Consider the following 21,711-nt stretch of genomic DNA (forward strand, 5'->3'; position numbering starts at 1 on the left):
AAATGATCCAAAAAGGTTGAATTTTGAATCAAAGAATCCGAGTTCATATATCAGTTCTGCTTACCTATTACCTGTGTGATCTTAAACAAATATTTTCCTATCTCCAAGTCTCAGTTTCCTAATAAATAAAGGAATGAAATTAAGTCATCTCTAAAGCCCCTTTCACCTTCAAATTCTAAGATCCTAAGTCATAAAATAGGAAAAGTACTCATTCCTGTCGTCGTCAAAAAAAAGAGTGAGGAAGAGAAAAAAAATTCAAACCCTTTAATTAGAGAGATAATGTCTTCTGGGGGCTTAATAAAAATCAAGCACTTCCAGAAATACCGTTGATCTTAAAGGAATAACAACAGTTCACATTCATGGAGAATCTTAGCAAGAAGTGTCTTCACCATGCTTTCTGAAATAGCAAGTACAAATATTCTCTTTTTTGTTTTTGTTTTTGCAGAGGAAGAAACTAAGGCTTAGAAGGATCATGGTTTTGGTTTATGGTCTTGTAGCCAAAATTCAAACCTAATCCTCAACTCCAACTCCAGTGTTCTTCTACATCTTTATACAAATTATCTTTAATAATTTCTTCAAGGTCAGCTGTGTTTACTCCCTGAAGATTTCTTAGATCTGATTCAGAAACTGTACTTGTGAAGCATCACTTATGTGCAAAAGGACCCAAAACAAAACAAAAAAAAAAACTTTACAAATAAATAGGAAGAACTGAATTCATATGACCAAAAATCAAGGATAACTTATGCTCCCACTATTGTTGGATTTTAAAAGATGTAGTATAATTAGGATATAATTCTTGGAGGCACTTTTTGAAAAATTATCCTATTTTTTTTCAATCAGCAAAAATTTCATTTTTCTGTCTTTTCTACCCCCTCCATCCTCACCCCCCCAATTGTTAACAAACAAAACAAGACTGTTATAAGTATGTTCACACATCCAAAAAAACCCCAAAACCAAATTTCTTCATTGGCCATATCTACAAACATACATATATACACACAGGTATGCATGTATATATGCTATTCTGTATTTCAAATCCTACAACTCTCTGTCATAAGACAGGAAGCATGTACTATCACTAGTTCTCAGGAATTTTGGTTGGTCATTATACTGATTAGAATCAGTAATTCTTTCAATGTACTTTGTCTTTATCATATTGCCATTGGATAAAATGTTCTCCTGGTTGTGTTTACTTCACTCTGCATCAGTTTATACAAGTCTTTCCAAAATGTTCTGAAATCATTTTCTTCCCTGTGTTGATCTTATACTATCACATTTATATACTGGAATTTGTTCAACCATTCCTTAATTATGGGCATCCCCTCAGATTCCCATTCTTTGACACCTATATTTGTACATCCTTAGAGTTTATTTTGCTTAGGACCAATCTTTCCTTTAATGTTCCTTCTCTCCCTAATCACCTCTTTTCAACTTTTCCTCCTATTTCTCTGTTGAAATGAAATATATTTCTGTACCCAACTGTATGTATGTTTGTGTGTATACTTTTTTATTTCTGACCAGCTGAGATGAGAATGAGGTTCAAGTGTAAGCTGTTCCCCCCACCTTCTTTTTTTTGTATCGATTGTATTCTGAGATAATTTTTTTAATCTTTCCATTTCTTTTTCCCTTTCCATTCTTTATTGAGACATCAAGATATAATGACTTATCTAATTATATTCCCTAGATGGACTTCAGATAAATAAAGGATTCAATAGTGAGACATGTATCAGAGATGATATATATGTATATGTGTATCACATACACATACATTCATACATACATATAAATATAAGTAGTTTATCCTTGCTTAGTCCCTTGTGATTGTTTATTTATGCTTATCTTTTTATGTTTCTCTCAACTCCTGGGTTTGAAATTTCAAATTTGCAGCTCTAATATTTTAATTAGGAATGCTTGGAAGCTCTTTATTTCATTAAAAGTTCATTTTCTCTCCACCCCTTTTACCCGCTTCCAACTTCTTAGTAACACCATACTCAGTTTTGCTGGATAAGTTTTTCTTGCTTTAAGATTTATATCTTTTGCCTTCTGAAACCATATTGTAAGCTCTCCACTCCTTTTATAGAGATGGCTATTTTTAATCGTGTGTAATTCTCACTGTTGCTCCTTAATATTTGAATTCTTTCTTTATTAATGCTTGATACACACAGCTAGGAAGCATTAAGTGTCTGAAGCTGGATTTGAACTCAGGTCCTCCTGACTTCAGGACTGGTACTCTATCTACTTCTCCATCTAGCTGGCCCTGGAGAATTTTCTTTAAAGATTTCTTGAAATAGGATGTCTAAGCTCTTTATAGGCTATAACATTCAAGTAGTCAAATGATTTTTAAATTCTCAATCTGTTTTCTAGATCAGTAATTTTTGCTGATGAAATATTTTCCATTTTCTTCTATTCACACCCCCTCACCTATTTAAAAAATCTTGTAGTTCTTATTATTTCATGGAGTTGTTAACTTTTATTTGCATCATACTAATTTCTAAAGAGTTTGCTGCTGGGACAAGTTTTATACCCCATGTGCCATATGTTAATTTCCTTTCCAATTCTCTCTTTCATAGCTCTCACTTCTTTTCCAATTTTTCCTTTAGTGCTCTTACATTGATAAAAAAACATTTTAACTTAAAAAAAAAAAAACAAGCTCTTGCATCATCTCTTCTAGGAATGCTAGCTAAATCTGTGCCAGAACTGTGTTCTACTTTGAGAATTTGTTGGTAGAGGTTGTGAAATCATTCTTTTCTTTGAGTTTATAATCTCTAGAATCACAGCCACAATAATAGCTTTTTCATAATAGATTTCTTTTTCTATGCTCATTCTTCCAATTTACTTCCTGACTTTGGATTTGAGATTTACTCTAAACACAGCACATTTCTTGAAGGAAGATCTGGAGACTGATCACTGTTGCTGCTTTCTTTGGGTACTGAATTTTGTATTACTCTGAGATTCCATTCTATGAGTGGGAGCTAGTAAATGTTCAGTGGTATTAAAATGGTCTGATCCAGAGAAAAAGGCAAGATTGATGCTCTGTGACTGGAGTTTTGCAACTCCCTCAACATGGTTTGGGGCTGAGTCATAGTACACTGCTGCTGGGCTCAACCCCTATCAGTCATCTGGGATCCCCTACTGGTTCAGTGAAAGAACCTCAAGATCACTTTTGATCTGGGATTCCTGCCTCATTCTTGTAAAAGCTTCAGATGGTGTTAGAAATGGGAAGTAATTTCTTCCCGAATTATTTATACCTTCTGAATTCAATTCTCCCTGTGCAACAAGAAAACTGTGCAGTTCTGCACATGTATATTGTATCCAGGATATACTGTAACCTATTCAACATGTAAAGGATTGCTTGCTATCTGGGGGAAGGGGTGGAGGGAAGGAGGGGAAAAATCGGAACAGAAGTGAATGCAAGGGATAATGTTGTAAAAAATTACCCTGGCATGAGTTCTATCAATAAAAAGTTATTTAAAAAAAAAAAAAAAAAGAAAGAAAATTTTTGCAAAGCATTTATTTTGTAAACATTAAAGTACTATATAAATGCTAAAAAAAAAAAAAAAAGAAATGGGAAGTGAAATCCTGCTATGCCTCTGGGATATGAACCAAACCAACATTGCTCATCTCTGAATCTCTCCCCAGAGCACCCATCTAGAACCTGTGGCACCTCTTTTCTGAGGTCTTTAAAATGGTTTTCAGTTTTTCTTTCTTCTTGCCTAGTTCATTCAGATTCCTATATATTCCACAATACATGAAATTACAGATTTTTTAAGAAAAAAATCTACCAAATGATAGATATCAGAATAGACCACTTCTAAGTGTATATCCAATTCAAAGAACATGGGATTTAGAACTGAAAGGGACCTCAGATATCTTTATCCAATCCCTTTCATTTCACAGATAAAGAAACTGAGTCTTAGAGGAATTTAATGGCTTGACTGATTAGGGTCACACTGTTGATTAGCATCAGAGTTAAAATTTGAACTCAGATCTTGTGACTCTAAATCCAAGATTCTTTCTATTAAGACATTCTAAAATACACACACAAAAGGAGAAATTTGTCTCAATGTGAACAAACCTGATGCCTCAAAAGTTTACAAGAAAGCTTAAAAATTAAAAACTGATGCAAAAACTTCTGAGAAATAATTGAGAAAATAAGACACATTAGAAAAAATTCCCCATGGCAGTGAAAAAAATGTGTGGTGTTTTTTTTTAATTTTGGCTTCAGAATTTTCAGAAATTTTTCATCTCTATTATTAGAACAATATGGTTTACTCGAATCATGCAAATGAGACTTGTCTCATAAGGCTAAGTAACTTATCTGTGGTCTATCTATGATGGGGTCAAGATTATAACTCTTCCTTGAATTACTTCCACCATCTGCCTGAACTCCTACTCATGTGTTGCTGCAAAATGGGGCTAAAGTTTAACTAAATGACTAATCTGTAGCCTAAAATGGAACCAAAATTATAGCTGCACTCTGGATTATTTCTACCATCTGCCTAGGCTACTGCTCCTGTGTAGCGGAACAAAACTCAAAGAAGTTACAAAAACTGGTGATTGAATCTACAACAAATTTTTATTATCTAATTTTAGTGGGGCCTTCCTTGGAACAAAAAGATGCTTTTACTGACTTGTTTTAATTGATTCTCTTCTTTCTGAAAGTCTCCTTTGCCAAGCCCTTCCCCCACTCTCTCAGCTAAGAACTTAGCCACAAACTTCACCAGAAAATCTAACTAGAACTGAGACCATTTACTAAGAATTCCTTCCCTTCTTCTCTCCTATTCATCTTACATCCTGTAAATATCATCATCCACCCTCATTCTGGTCTGTGAAGAGGAAGTTGTCCTTCTACCCTACCCATACTTAAGATTCTATATTCTTTGGTGTAATACACCCATTGCCCATTCCCATCTTCTTCCCCCACTTCCACTCCCACTCCCCATCATCCCTACTTTCTCTAATACTAATTTTCTACTACATCCCTAGATGCCTGTAAACACATTAAAGTGTCCTTCAAAAAATAAACAAAACTTTTCACTAGACCTTATCAATATCTTCATATAGCTCTTTTCCCCTTCTCAGTTAAAATTCCTTTGAGAAGCCATAGGCATTTGAAGCTTCTCCTTTACCACTAAACCTTCACTAACTTCTCTGCAATATAGCTTTGACCCTCACCACAGAACTGAAGCTTCATTGTTCAAAGTCACAGTGATCTCTTAATTGTAAAACCTAATGGTCTTTTTTCTCCATTTTCATTTTTCTTGACTTTACCTTCATTAAGATAGTTGATGATCTTTTTCTAGATAATCTCTCTTGATTGTCTCCTGTCTCACTCTTCCTTCCCAGTCTAAGTTGTCTCTCAAAGTGTCTCTCAAACTTAAGTCCCAAGTCTTCTTCTCTTAGTCCTTGGATAATTTCATCAGTTCTCAGGGGTCCAATTAACATCTCTACACAGATGATTCCCAGTTCCCAATATCTAGCCCTAGTTTCCCTCTTGAATCCAGTTCTGACCAATTGTATTAGACATTTCAGAGTAGATGTCCCCATAGGTCCAAAACAGGGTTTATCATTTTCTACTCAACCCTTCTTCTCTTCGGAAGTTTTTTATAATTATAATGGTTAAGGGAACTATCATCCTATAGTCTGGCAACCTAATGTCACTCTCAAGTCCTCACACACATTATATATTCAATCAGATGTTAAATCTTGCATCTCTCATAAATCTTCCCCTAAATTTACATATCCATTACCCTTACTCAGACCTTTATCACCTCTCACTTTGGACAATTACAATAATAGCCTCTAATTTCTTACTGCTTTAGGTCTTTCACATTACAGTCAAAGTGTTTTCCTAAAGCATTTCAAACTTCATCATCATTCTCTTACTCAATGAACTTCAATGTTTCCCCTGCTCCCTATTGCCTCTGGATTCAAGTATGAACTCTGTTTGTCCAGGAAAATAAAACAAAAAGAAAAAGGCTTCATAGATACAAATTATTCATAGCACCTGCTTTTGTGTTAGCAAAGAATTGGAAATTGAGTGGGGAGTTCCCATCAATTGGAGAATGGCTGAACAAACGATGGTATATGAATATGATGGAATATTATTCATTCTCCAAAGTTATCAGTTATCTCTTAACTGCTCAATCTAATGGCCTTTTCTCAACTCTTAATTCTTCATCTCTTGGCAGCACCGACATAATAGACTATTTCTTTCTGGACAGTCTCTTTTGTTTGTCCCATCTGACCTTTCCTTCTTAATTCTCTTTTCCTACACCTGAATAAATTGGGTTGTAAGAAATGACGAAAGAAATGATTTCAGAAAAACCTGGGAAGACTGATATGAGCTGATGGGAAGTGAATAAAATCAGGAGTGAGCAGAACAATTTATAAAAATAACAATGGCAAAGACAAACAACTTTGAAAGGCTTAACACAATGATCAGTGACAGTTCCAGAGCTCTCATGAAACATTCTACCCACCCAGTCATAGAGAGGTGATGGATTCAAAGTACACATTGAGGCTTATGAGTTGTTTTTTGTTTTTAAACATACTTAACATGGCCATTTGTTTTGCTTAACTCTACATGTTTATAATAAGTTTTGTCTTTTGTTCCCTTCTCAATGCAGGAAATAAAGAGAGAGATGAAAGGGAGAGAATTTGGACTTGAAAATAAAATAAAATTGAATTTTTAAAGATTGCTTCTTTGACTATGCCAGAAAGGCTTTGATCCTGCAATATCACTACTATATTTGTATAGCAAAAAGAAAAAAAAAGAAAAACTATTTTTACAAAAATATTTATAGCAGTTCTTTTTATGATGACTAAGAATTGGAAATTGAGAGGATATTCAATTGGGAAATGGTTGAACAAGTTGTTATATAAGAATGTATTGTAACATTATTGTTTTATAAGAAATGACAAGTAGAATGATTTCAGAAAAATCTGGAAAGATGTTACATGAATTGATGCAAAGTGAAGTGAGCAGAACCAGAACATTGTACATAGAAACATCAACATTATATAATGCACAACTGTGAAATACTTAGCTATTTTCCACAGTGTAATGATCCAAGATAACCCCAAAGGACTCATGATAAAAAAATGCTATCTACTTCCAAAGAAAGAACTTACGTCATCTGAATACAAACTGAAGCTTTTTTACTTTCCTGAGTTTTCTGGCACAAAATGCCTAATATGGCAATGTTTTACATGATTGAAAATGTATAATCTATTTCAGATTTTTTAACAGTCTCAAAAAAGAAGGAAAAGAGATAGAGACAGTATTTGAAACTCAAAAATAAAAAAAAAATCAATAAATGTTAAAAATTGTTTGTATGTAATTGGGGAAAAATACTATTTTAAAAAAATTATTTCTTTGGCAATAAACTCTTCAAAACCTGAGTCCTTCCAATTGTTTTAATATTACCATATTTCATATATTCTATGGTTTCTCCATTCTGACCTATTCACTATTCCTGTCATACTATGCTTCATTCATCTCTAATCTCGAGGCCTTTCTACTGGCTACACTTGGAGAGCTCCCCCTTCTCACTTTCACCTCTTAGAAATTCTGATTTCATCCAAAATTCATTCTAATACTAACTTCTGTGACAGGCCTTTCCTGATCACTACATTTTCCTTACCACCCCAGTTACTAATACCTCCCACTATAAGATTACCTCTCCTTTTCCCTATTTATATATGTTCTCATTCCCATTAGACTGTAAGCTCTTTGAGGGAAGAAAGTATTTTTCTTTTTCTTTGTTTCTTTCTTTCTTTCTTTCTTTTTTTTTTTTTGATCTCCTATGCTTACAACAGTGTCTGGGATTCAGCAAATGCTTAGTAAATGTTTACTAACTGATTCTCCCCAAGATCTTTGGATTTTGTCCTTAGATATACACAAAAAGTTCTATTCTACTGCCACATTGTGGTGTGGAGATGATGACGAGTTTCCAAAGTCTCTGCCAAAAGAACACAGGCTCTGGCAGGTTCTACAAGGCAAGAATGTGAGTATACAGTCCCAGTGATTGACCGAGTCTGAACCACAATATTTGGATTCTTGTTAACTTCAAAGTCCCTAATGTGCTGAATGAGAAAGCAAAAATGGTACCAAAGAAAACAAAAATTGGAAGAAAACAGAGACCAGACAGACTATAAATAGAGGAAGTCTATTGTTGGTGGCAATACGATTTTGAGGTCACTTAAATGGTCAATTCTCAAGATTTTAGCAAGATGTGAAGATAGCAAGTGATTTTTAAATTCACAGGTATTATTACTACAAAAAAGATGGAGCTGAGAATATTAATTATTAACCCAAATGTGTATTTTCTTTTTCCATAAAATCTTCAGGAGATTATTTTACACATCTATTAAGGATATCCTGGATTTGAATATGAAAAGAGAAAAAGGCAAGTTTTCACAAATTACACTATATAGCCAGGTCTTGATTAGTGAAAATAATGTATTCCATGACTTGGTCACATATATTTTATATCTTGTTAACTATAAGGAAGCTTTGATAACAGGTGGTAGTAAAGAACAGAGGTAGAAGGAATCTTACTTAGATATCAGCAAAATCAATATAATTTACTGTAAGCAAAATGAAAGCCAACATCTTCAGTGAAATTCTCAAAGATATTATTGCTATGAAATAGAAGAGCTAAAATTCAATATCAGGTCTTCTGCTTCCAAATCTGGTGTTTTTCCTACTCGCTACTTGGTTTCTGTGATTATGTAAGTAAAATGCATTTTCAAACATTCTCCACTAACAAAATATCTCCCATTCCTATGTTAAGATTGTAAATTATCCTTGATATATGTAACAACAGAAATAAATCTGATGGCTGTTGTGATTTTTAAAATATCATCTAAGGGATAAACCAAGGAAATATGTTGAAGCTTTTAGCCACTTCATGAGGATGACCTTAATATGACATTGATGCTCCTGTGATATCTGTTATCATGCAAGACAGAAAATAGAGAAATATAAACTGTTGGTCACTGTCATGGATGGTGTCCAGCACATCATTACAATGAAAAGACTGTCTTTAGATGGTGAGGTTTTCCAGATGCTTCTATTTATGGGAAAACATGAATTGATCGCATCAAGCCCGAAGATAATGCAGACTCCTAAATAGACCTATAAGCACTTAAGAGTTTACCTTAATATTCTATCCAAGGAAAACTAAGTGGATAAAGGTAATACCTGTTGGAACCAGCTACACCCAATGAAAGAACACGGGGGAAATGAGTGTGTACCACAACATAGCATTTACACTCTTTCTGTTATTGTTTGTTTGCATTTTTGTTTTTCTTCCAGGTTATTTTTACCTTCTTTCTAAATCCAATTTTTCCTGTGTAGCAAGACAACTGTGTAAATATGTATACATATATCGTATTTAACATATACTTTAACATAGTATGGGACAAGCTGCCATCTAGGAGAGGGGGTAGAGGGAAGGAGGGGAAAAGTTGGAAAAGAAGGTTTTGAAAGAGTCAATGTTGAAAAATTACCCATGCATATGTTTTGTCAATCAAAAGCTATAATTTAAAAAAAAAAGATAATACCTGTTGTCCAACATTTGACAGTTGGATTGCTAGCACATGGAGCTGGCCCATCAATAATTAGATCTGAGAGAACACATCAGATAAACTATAAATAGGCCCAAAATTGAAGAAGCAGAGACAGGAAGACAAAATTGTCCATGTGTAACTATGAAATATTTTTAACCATCTTGAGTTCCTTCCTTGTTTCCAAAGACCATCTTTTTAATACCAATGTTCTTCAATAAAACTCTATGAATGAAAATTATATAAGTATCACAATTTCCAAACAATCAAAAAAGGGCAATGGAGAGACTCACTGTGAATAGGAATAGTGTGCAGTATATTAACAATAACAGATTCTACTCATAAAGCAGAGCAACAAATATTATCAGTGAGACGTAGGACCAGAAAAATAGAAGAGTCATATGTCATGAAGATGAGGGATAACACAGAAGTTTTGCCTTGATACCTATGGAAGGACAAAGGGTGCTAGAGGAAGGCCTCTGGGGAGATTTCTGGGAGGGAAAAGAGAAGATAAGAATGTGCTGATGGTCTACAAGCTGCAGTTTTCTTTTGAAGGCTTGTTTTTTCAAATAGTACACATGGAGGACCTTTGGAATAATAAGACATCAGACCTGGAAAGGACTTTTAAAACCAGCCCTCTTAAAGATGGGAAAGTGTTCCAGCCAGGTTATAAAGAATTAGTGATAGACCTGATCTGACTCTTTAAACCCCATCTAATAATATTTCCATTTTGTTATTCATTTTGTTTGATAGACAAGTTGCCATGACTAAAAAGGATAAATGAAAAATAAGGCAAAAATTAAAACCTTCAAGAAATGTGAGTCCCATGTTTGTGATGTATAAAAAAATGAACATCTCATTTTGTACCCTGAGTCCATTACTTCTCTTTTAAGGGTCCATCACAATTTTTCACATGAAAACATGGACATGAAGAAGTACCTTTAGTACTTACCTTCCAATAGCAAATACTGTTAAGCCCACTGTGATCTTTTGCTTAGTATAATATTCTTCCAGGATCTTTCTATGGTAAGTCCCCTCCCATATGACCGGAGCAAGCCAATTTGTCACTGTCAGAACATCAGGGCGTTCTCTGGGGGGAGAAGTAAATAGATCAAACTTCCTTTCATTAAAACAGTAGCTAAGATTAGCAAAGCCTATTACTAGGATTATGTGGGCCCATGGAGAAGAAAGTGTGCTGGAACTGGAGTCAGGAGATCAGGGTCCAAATTCTAGATTACACTTAGTATCTCATTGACCACAGGCATGTTACAACATTCTCTCTCTCTCTCTGAATCTCTTTCCTCATTTAGAGAATAAGGATATTAGACTAAATCTTCCTCCAGCTAACGGATCATCACATTTGATTTGGGGTTTTATTCCCTGAGGCCCAACTACAAAGAAATCTTATAGATTAGAATCTTGCCATTGCCAGGGGAACAGCTTATAGGGCAGAGTTTGGGCAACCAATGAGCTATTGTTGGCACTACCCACTGTACATTACACCCTCTCTTTCCTCTTCTTTCTGTCCACTCTCTTTTTATCTTCTCTTTTACCCATGATTCAGATCAAGCCTCGCACTGGTAAACATCAGCTTTGCTTTGCTTATAATTTTCTCAGGGGCCTTTTAAAGTGGGTAAAGAAAGACATTGATACCTACATTTCATCCAAACCCAGATTCCCACAAGTTCCTCAGTATAATAGAAATATAAGAGGGGCAGGTGAGTGAGCCAGCATCTGAGACAGTGACACAGAATGGACCATAGAGGATGCCTACTTCATACCCATGAAAGAAGAGGTAAATGAGGCCCAGAAAGTAACCCATCCAAGGTCAACAGGGAGTAAATAAAATTAGTAGGAATCAAATACAGATTTTCTGAATCCCAATCCATTATTCTTTCCACCACTCCATGACATTCTATGCTCTTCAACAAATCATGGAATCAGTCTTAGAAGGGAATGTGAAGATCACAGAAAAAGCCCTAAACTCTACTTCTATTCCTGGGTCTGAATACCATTTTTGATACACACAGAGACACGAACTCTGTTTTGTTTTTGTTTCTGTGAGGCAGCTGGGGTTAAGTGACTTGCTCAGGATCACACAGCTAGGAAGTGTTAAGTATCTGAGGCTATATTTGAACTCAGATCCTCCTGACTCCGGTGCCAATGTTCTATCTACTGCACCATCTACTTGCCCCTGAGAGAGTTGGACAAGAATTGAGAAGACAGGGTCTTAATTGAACACAATTAAGAATCCTCTCTACATTATCTATTGAGCTGTGGTCATCCACACTCCAACTGAAGGCTTGTAGAAGGGCCATTATAAGATTTGCAATGAGCCTATTCCTTGATTTGGGTATCTATAACCTAAGTGGGTCAAACTAGCCACACTTGCAAATCCCATCCAGTTCTGACACTGCATGATTGCCCACTCAATGTAGGAACTGTCACTTGTTTCTAAAGCACGCAGCTCAAAATCTCCAGGGTTTAGGTTTCTAACTCAGTGCTTATGCTTAAAAAGAGTTGTTCCCTTTCCCTCCATCTGGAATATTCCCCAGGCTACTGACAACTGGTCACAGAACACCATTAACTTCACACTAGGCAAAGTCGAACATTAACTTTCTAGGAAGCAGAGTGTCTCTTACTTGGGATTAAACCAATCTGAGAGCTGGGGTTCTTCAATATGATAATTCTGGCTCCTGGATACAAACAGAGAGAAAAAAAATACAATGAGTGTGGAGACACTGGATATAATTCAAAATGATTAAGATCATGTTAGATCAAACACTTATTACACAGAGGTGAAGAAAATCAGTTTATGCAGGTCTTCTGCACCTGCACCTGAGCTCCAATCTGGAGACTTATCTTTAAGTAAAAGGCTTGGGATATGCCTACTGTTCTTTACATACCTTTTTTCCTTCCTCTCTTTTTTGACTAAGTTTTCATTGATTTCCTCTCTCCAGATGAGGTCAAACTTAAAGCCAATCAGTAGTCATTTTGTAACTCAACATCTTAGAGATGACTGCACTATGGAGAGTGGTAGAGTGTCACCCAACCAGAGGCAGTTGCTAAAACCCAGGTTATCCTGACTTTGAAAGACACACTATTATCAGGCTATCTCTGTTTCAGAGAATGAGGCAACCAACAGGGTTAAAAGTTCTCTGAACTGCGTGGTCCTTGGCAGGACTAAGCTCATAGAATCAGAGTTGGAAATTGACTTTAGACATTGCTCAGTCCAAGCTTCCATCTAATGAAGAAATCTTATACAGAACAGTCATGATAGATAGCTATCTTCTCCCTGTGCATATTCAGTAACAGGGAACTCACTCGACTCAGGGGCAGCTCATTGGTTGTTGGTCAGTTCTGAGAAAGAGCAAGTTCCTCCTCTGAATGAGAGGAAATCTGTTTCCTTATAAATTTCATACACTGTTATTCCTACAAGGGAATGACAACACACATTCTGAAGCAGAAGTGAACTGATGAAAACTGAAGTGTCATAATTTCCTCTCACCAAGCAAGAGTCCCAGCCATGTTTTAACAAGCAAGGAAAAGGAGTCTATTCAAAAAGTCAACTGAAAGTAATTTTAAATGTGTGGGATCTGGGAATCATATGCTCATGGAACAAAACAGCTCACCTATCACAGATGTCCTCACCTATTGTTAAACCAGTTGGACAGCCACCATCTCTTCTGGACATTGGCGTTGCTATTAATGCTCCCTTTGGATCTGGAAGAAGAAAAGAGATTATTAATTTAGTCACTCAGTATCAATAAGCATTAATTAAGCACTTATTATGGACCAGGTATGTTGCTAATTGCTGGATAATAGGAACACAAAGACTAAAAACAAAGCTTTTCTTAACTCACAAACTTTCATTCTACAGAGGAAAACCCAGCAGAATATAAATAAGTAAATACAATAAAAAACAAACTATACAGTCAGTAGATTAGTAGGGAGAAAAGATGAACAGGTTGTGATAAAGGTAGGAAAAGGCTTCTTAGGAAGGGAAGCAATGTGAATAGAACACTTAAACAAAGCCTACTTCAGGATTTTTATATGTATCAAATAAAATGGAGTACATCAAGCCCAAAATCTATGCCAGTTATTTCTAGTCCAATCCCTTCATTTAAAAATAAGTAAATGGAGGCTGATGGTTGGTTCAACTTTAGTTTTAGAGAACAAATGATGAAATATTTTTCCATCCTCTTGGTAAAGGGTGGAGTACCACAGGTGCAAAATATAGTATACAAAGTCAGATAAGTAAGGCCAGTCAGCTAATTTTGCTTAATTCATTTAATTTGTTACAAGAAAAGTTCCAAGCCTAGCCCTCTATCCATTACTTTCTTCTTTCTTTTCAAAACTTGTTCATAGTTCAGTATGACAGCTAGATGGACATGAGATGTTCCCATTCTCTACCTCAGATACATGCTGGGAGGAAAATAGTTTGTGGGGACGTTATCAGGAAATGACTGAAATGCAAAAAAAAAAAAAAATGAGGCTTCAATAAAAGAAACTATAAAGTACATACCCCCCCCCCAAAAAAAAAGAAATCACTATGTAACAGAACTTTGATTTGACCCCAGATTCTCTTTCCTACAATGACATCAAGGTAACCAAATTGAACTTGGCAAAATTAATAGGTTTTTAGAAAAAAAGGCTCCTCATGCTTGTTGGTTATGGTGGATCTGCCTCTATTTAGTGCACAGTCCTATCTGGTCTACATACCAAAAGAATGAGGTCCTCCATGAAGCAGGGAGCAGAGATAGGGACAGAACATGGTTTGCTTATCAGCTTGCTAAATAAGGAAGTAGGGTAACTGAGTGGCCTCTCAACTCTAAGCTACCATAAAGAAACCACACTTAAAATCTTACAGCATTGTAGTAGCTATTACTAACCTAGAAATTTGTCCTTTTGCTGCAAAAAAAGGGGATTTAAATTCTCTCCAAAATGAAAGACGGTGCCATCATGCTGGAGCCATCTCTCCAACACTTCTTTCACTGTGTATTGGTGATTTTGAAAGAAACTAGAATTGCACTAGGGAAAGAGGAAACTTAGTTTTGGACCTTGTTCTGCCAGAATTATATTCTTAGGACTTTTGAGCAAATCACAAGAGCAAAGAATCAGTTCAGACTTTTGTCTTAATTTCCATGTCCATAAAATAGAAATAACTGCTTGATCTATGTGCTTCACAAGAGACTTTATTATGTTTAAAAATATTGATGATAGCCCATTTTTCTACAGTTTCCAAGTTTATAAACTATTTTCCTCCCAGCATGTATCTGAAGTAGAAAATGGGAACATCTCATGTCCATCTAGCTGTCATACTGAACTATGAACAAATTTTGAAAAGAAAGAAGAAAGTAACGGATAGAGGGCTAGGCTTGGAGAAAGGAAAACCTGAATTCAAATCTGGCTTCAGAAGCTTAGTAGTTGTGTAACCCTAGTCAAGTCACTTCACTCTGAAAGTTTCCTCATCTGTAAAATCAGTTGGAGATGGCAAACCATTCCAGTATCTTTGCCAAGAAAAGCCCAAATGGGAAGACAAAGAATCTACAGGACTGTAACTGAACAACAACAACAGGTTATAACTATTGTGTTCATTTTGCTGGAACCCTAAACCTCCAAGTCTTGAAGAAGGCTCTTTACCCATGTTCCCAATAAGAATCAATGGCAGGAACCTCTTTTTCTTGCATTAAGTAGGGTGTTGTAGGTACTATTGGACATGAAGTCACTGTCTCAATTTTGCTTAACTCTTTTCTATCGTTACAAGCAAATTTTCATCCTAGGGATGGAGACAATTACAGCCAATACAGAAACAGCTTAAAAACAGTTTTTAAAGTTTGGCTTTTGTTTTTAAAGAAAAGAAAAAAAAAGAACAGCAATAATTTTAACAACGATGAAATGTTATTATTCCTATAGTATAGGCTGGGATAATGAATGTTTAGTGGGAGAAAGAAATCAACTTAAATGAAATTAAATGAGATCATAAGATTTTAGAGCTAGAAGTGGTCCTTAGAGACTAATATTAATTCAATCCCCCTTTTTTATGAAAAAGCTAAGACTAAGAGAGAGAAAGAACTTTTCCAAGATCATAGGGATCAGAAGCAGTAGAGTCAAAGATGAGCCCAAATTTCCTCTTATGGCAATCTTAAAACTCCTTCTGCTTTAAGATGACCAGTACCATTATTTCTATCCAACCTTCTCATTCCCAACTCCTTTTCCTATTCTACATTGTTGTAGGTTGGTTTAGACTATGTTCCTCACCTAGAAGGAAAATAATATCAGAATGTTCTAAATTTTTTTTAACTACTCTCTGTAAAAGTACATTTTGGTCACAATTCCTTAATATATGTATGTATTCCTACTTAAATTATGTATATACAAAAACATACAAAATTATTTTGAAAAATATATAGAAAATCCTAATTTTTAAATGAGATAAAGGTATCATAAATAATATTTTAAATGATACTTTAATATTGGCAGGGGAATCATTTGCTCTCCTTAAACATATTATAATTAAAAGGATTTTGGCTGAGAACAATCTGATTAAACATGCTTCATTGTTTTTGAAAATCTTGGTTTAATATATACTTTTTAGATACAGCAATATAACCTGATGTGCTGACAGTGAATGACTAAGTATTACTACTATTATAATCCCTCTAATTTATGGAATTTTCATTGTTCATTCAAGATATTATATAGGATATATGACCTACAGACTAAAAGTGAGGTCATCAGGTTGTTAAAAAATAAAGCTAAAATTTTAAACTTTTGAATTTTTTCTCAGAATATATCATTTATTTTTCCCAAGTAAATATGGTTACCTTCATATCCTGTTCTTATCATAATTCTTGAATAATGGGGCCTTATTTGCAGTAAATGGATAATAGGGCTCAAATATTACCTGGATCTTACTAATGACAAATGGAGGCACAGAATGTGTGGGCCAATCTTTCATTTGCTGAAGGAAGTCAAGTAATTAAAATTCTAGGCTGAAAGGAATGCTTGATTAACAGATACCTCTTTAATTTGTGTCAACTTTATCTGAAGTAGAGGTCGACTTGCTTTACTTACACTGCTGAGACACTGAACTGGGTGTGCCTGTGACATTTATAAACAGTTTTCCCTCAAGTATTACCTTATTTTATGTCTTCCCCTTTAACTGGAGGCAATCACGATTCCTCAGGCCTTTGTTTTTCCTTTAGGCAATCATGATGTCCAGCCAGCCTACAAACTTTCCCTTGAACACACTTTGAATATACTTGGTGATTATCCAGATTCTAAGCCCTTTTCTTCAACCACAGAGATTTATTTTTTCAAAAATATTTTCTTCTTGGACTATGTCTTCTGTCTTTCTTGGACCTGGGGTCTTGAGATGTTTGAACTTTTAGAGATGTTTATCTTTCTCTTTTATAGTAGCATCTAAATTTAGCCATGGTGCTAGTTCATTCAAATGGTCCACAGCTGGCTGCCATGAGGGAGCAATTTTCTGAAGACCTTCTGAAGAACATGGCCCAGGTCCATTTTTTCATCTGGGCGCTAGATGAATGGGAGCACATAAATTGCATTGAAGAGTAGTCCCAAAAAGCAGCTCATCTGCATAATCAGCTCTCTGTCTTTTATATTTTCTTTGATTCCATCTGCAGAAGCTTTAAGGGGCTATTATAGTCTGGACTAACACAGGAGTCATATTGAACCGGCATGATACAGATGCCTGTTTAAGGGCTTGGGCCAGGGGCCCATAACTCCAAAGAGGGCTGAGATCTGTTGAAGAGCTGAAGCTTCATTTGACCACAGTTTTTGTCGTCGGCATAATGAAACCTTAAGAAGGACTCCTCTGTAGAGGTAAGCAAGATACTGATATCTGTCCCTTGTTTTGTGATTTCCCACCTTCATTTTCTGCTTTCTTCCTAATATCTTAACAGCAATCTTTGGTAGAGACAACGTCATTATTTTCACAGGTTTCTGGAACACATCTCAGCTTCTGAGGTGCTTCTGCTGCACCTACCATCCTTGAAGCACTAGGTGCTGTAACATGCTGGCCCTCCATGTCTTTGGTTTTGCTCCCTTGCCAATATCCTTGACCAGCTCCTGGTTCTATCCCTCACTGTCTTGTCTTCCACTGACCCTGCCACCAGCTGCTACCACAGCCCAGTTAGAATAGATCTGGACAGAAACCAGTCCTCCTAGGAAAAGGGAAGTCCGTATTCTCTTCTTGCACATCTCATGTCCATGTGCAGCTACTTTTAAGACCACTCACATAGCCAAGATAACTGGGAGTGAATGCTGAAACATCCGCGATTCCAAAGAAATTGTTATCAACTTTATTTACCTTTACCTGACTTACCAATGCCTGATGTATCTAAAGGTGGTTGATACTAATCTTTGATTAATTTTTCAAAGTTCTATAGTCCCTTAATTTGCTTTAGTTATATTGTCATTGTTTAGTAGTTGCTCAATCATGAACAACTCTCTTAAGGACCCCATTTGGGCTTGGCAAAGATAATGGAGTGTCTGCCATTTTCTTCTCCAGCTCATTTTACAGACAGTGAAACTGAGGCAAACAAGATGAAATGATTGCCCAGGATCACACAACTAGTGTGTGAGGCCAAATTTGAACACAGGTATTCCTGATTCCAGGTGCCATGTCCACAATATCACCTAGCTGCTCCTATTTCAAAATAATTCCTAGTTTTATACTTAGTTTCTTTTAGACTTTTAGCCCTAGGGAATCTAATGTCAGATTAGATCTAAGTAGAATTGATTTCCTGGAACTAGTTATCTGTACCGCATAAATTCCTAGAGCCAGTCCAGACTGGGATCTTAAGGTAACAATGAAGCAGTCTTAAGTATCTAAGTCTCTAAGCTATCAATAAATTTCACAGTTAGGTCAACTGAGGGTGAGGCTTTGTTTCCAAGTTCCTTGAAATCCCAGACTCAACATTGACCACAAGAACCAGTACAGACTGTATTTACTAGACATAAATTCCCTAAAAGCAAGAACCATATCTGGGTATGGTTCCTCATGGTTAGAGGAAAATAATGTAGCACACGCCTAGAATTTCTAAACAAATAGATACATATTATATTGGTATGGTTCCTCATGGTTAGAGGAAAATAATGTAGCACACGCCTAGAATTTCAAAATGAATAGATACATATTATATTTGTAGTTATAATAAAAAATTCTAGCATTAATTCTGTAATGATGGAGAAGAATTCATTCACATCTATAGAATATTTTACACTTGAACAAGTGATTTCCCCAACTCCAGGAAGGAAAACACTGAGAATATTTTGGAATTCATTTTATAGGAAAGCAAAGTCCAGAAAGTTAATATAAATTACGCCAGAAAGAAGACTGAGGTGTCAAAAACAGGCTGTACCTTCTCCATTGGGTCTCAATGGGATATTCAAGTCTGGACTATAGGAGTGAGAAATGGAAGACTGACAAGATGGTGAACGGACAAGAAACACCACTTTTGTGAGAATGACATTGTATCAGAGATTTAGAAATGACAGGAAATACTTATTTAGCACTTAGCTGTTTGTGATGATCTTAAGATTATGATTATTTCATTTGAGCCTCACAACCATTATGTAAGGTTACTGTTGTCCCTGTTTTACAGATGAGGAAATTGAAGCTGAGAGACTTAAGTGACTTGCCAAGATTCACCCAGTAAAGACCTGAAGTGGGATTTGAACACCATCCATTATGCCATACTGCCTTTTTAAGAGACACGGGGTGACCTCATTAATGTTAGGGAAGGGAAATTGTTGAGGAAGAAACCAAACAAAAAGCAAGAGGACTCAGAAATACTAATATAGTCTGTATGAGGCGGACACAGAAAGATGTCCTCATATTCCTGTGGCATTCCCACATATGGGTGAATGCTGTGTCTGGAGAGTGACCGAGCCGTGGGCCAGAACGTGCTCTTGGAATCCTGCTGCACCCTAACAAGGTTTCTGACAAGCCCTCACTGACCCATCTCCCTGTCAGGGTTATATACCTGGTGCTCTCTGGCTAATGCCGTTCATGTCACCCTCTCCCGTGAACCATAGGATCCTGGAGCAAATCCACATATTTTACAATTGAAAAAATAATTAAAATCCAAAGTGCTTAATTGATTTGCTCTGTGTAACACAGAGAACGAGGACCAGGGACAAGATTCTAAACTTGTTTTTCCCTATCCAGTGTATTTCCCACTATACCATACTTTGTTTCCCCCCTTTTTTCCTGTTAACCTAACATGATGGGATTCATTGCCATCACTCCACTGTTTCCTACTAAAATTGGCTTCCACACAGGACACTTGTCAAACAAAGGCACTTACTGGTAAGGGTATATACACAAGAGAGATCCTTCTGTGCTGTAAACAAAAAGAAAACAATATATTAATCTAGGCAAACATCCTTTGTGAAAAAAAAATTAACATCCTGGCCTGCAATGCCTGGATATTACTATTTAGCTGTCCCTCAAAGATCCCCCCATCCTAGAAATAAAACTAAGGAGACACATGCCTGATATTATTACTCTTAAACTGTATAGCCAATTGTATAATGCCAACTAAAGCCAAATGGCTTCTGTTCAAACCAACTTCTATTTGACCTTGGGCACCAGTCACACTTTAGCAGAGAACACCATTAAGGGAAATAGCAGGAGGAAAGGGGTTTTTAAGAGTATCCAATTTTCTGTATTCCAATATACTTCATTATGCAATAGTTTATTTTGAAAATTTTAAAGAGAAAATAAGATAAAAATGCGTTCTCTTAATATACTAATAACGGTTTCTGAGTATGAGGAGAAAATTATATGACTGCTACTTAGCTCACAAGTTTTACTCTCACATGAGTCACAAAACAAATATGTGACTTTAAACCAGTGATCTCCATAGATATAACCCGAACCTGAGGGCTTTGCTGAAGTTGAGAAGATTGATCAATTCCTTCTACCCCATCCTACCCAGAGTAACCATTTGTAGGATTTATCTCCCATACAATCATACCTATCATAGTTCCCCTAATCCATTCCCTCTACAGTTGAAGTTACCAATATTCCCCTTTTGACCAGGATTGACCACCTTGGAGGTAGGTGGCTGGGTTATAACCTAGTTGGAATCTTCAATAGCAGCTGTTCAAGGTAATAATTTTCTCCTTGCTTCTGCACTCCCAGGATATCCAGCTTCATTTCTCCCAGAACAACTTATTCCTCCAGCAGGTGTTCCTCAACTTGCCAGCAAATTCTATACTCTAAGGCAATTGTTAATATGGATGGACTTTCACAGATTTTTGGATCTCTTTACATTATCACCTCACTTCTTCTCCCCCCCCCCCCCAAAAAAAAAATCCCATCTCTTTCTACAAATTGTGCTTTTATTGCTAAAGGCAGTATCATTCTTTCAGTCACCCAGGTGGGCAACTTTAGAATCATACATTACTTCTTACATTTCCTCATCCTCCAAGTCTCATGAGTTGCTAAATCCTAACAATTGCCCCTTTTTCTTCGCTCAGACTGCCACCATCCTAGCCCTCAACACTTCTCACCTGGACTTCACAACATCCTCCTAATTTGCCTCTCTACCTCAAGTCTCTCCTCTTTTAATTTCATCCACAAGACAGCTGCCTAAAAGATTTGTTTAAAGAGTAGGCTGGCCCATATCATTTCACTACTTAATAAATTTCAGGGACTTTTTATTATCATTATGTTCAAATGGACTTACGTTTGTTATCTTAAAACTCTACACAAATCATTGCTTATATCTTATTAACTTAGCTGCAATGCTAAAAATAAAGAAAATAATGTGCATGGGAATATCTTCTTCCCCATTTCACCAGTTCTACGTTTCTGGGTAGGGGAAAAAATACAGAATCCTAGAACCTCAGACTTGGAAGGTTTATCAGAGATAAACTCGTTCAACTGATATTTGGAAAAGGAATTGTCTCCATAATACCACCAACAAGAGGCTCAATTCAATGATCTCCACTATATTAAGGTTAAATTTGCCTCACTCCAACTTATATTCATTTTTTCACTCCTAGTTCTGCTCTCTGAGAACAAGAATCTAATTTACTTTTTTCCTCAGGACAGTCCTTCAAATACATGAAAATAGCCTTTATAAGTCTTCCCTCTGCTAA

At 36.1% G+C, this 21,711-nt stretch overlaps 1 protein-coding gene across 2 annotated transcripts in view; it reads right to left on the reverse strand.

Annotated features, from left to right (window-relative positions):
* Positions 1 to 21,711, reverse strand: part of GGTA1 (glycoprotein alpha-galactosyltransferase 1 (inactive)) — a 110,782-nt gene that overhangs the window by 20,759 nt on the left and 68,312 nt on the right. For both annotated transcript variants that reach the window (XM_051979554.1, XM_051979555.1), the window contains exons 3-6: positions 19,911 to 19,946; positions 13,225 to 13,296; positions 12,216 to 12,269; positions 10,526 to 10,663 (exon numbers count right to left, since the gene is read on the reverse strand). In XM_051979554.1, the coding sequence (XP_051835514.1) occupies positions 10,526 to 10,663; positions 12,216 to 12,269; positions 13,225 to 13,296; positions 19,911 to 19,946 (300 nt within the window). The remainder of the gene's footprint in view (positions 1 to 10,525; positions 10,664 to 12,215; positions 12,270 to 13,224; positions 13,297 to 19,910; positions 19,947 to 21,711) is intronic.

This window comes from Antechinus flavipes, chromosome 2 (genome assembly GCF_016432865.1).
Source record: "Antechinus flavipes isolate AdamAnt ecotype Samford, QLD, Australia chromosome 2, AdamAnt_v2, whole genome shotgun sequence".
In the NCBI taxonomy this organism is placed as follows: Eukaryota; Metazoa; Chordata; class Mammalia; order Dasyuromorphia; family Dasyuridae; genus Antechinus; species Antechinus flavipes.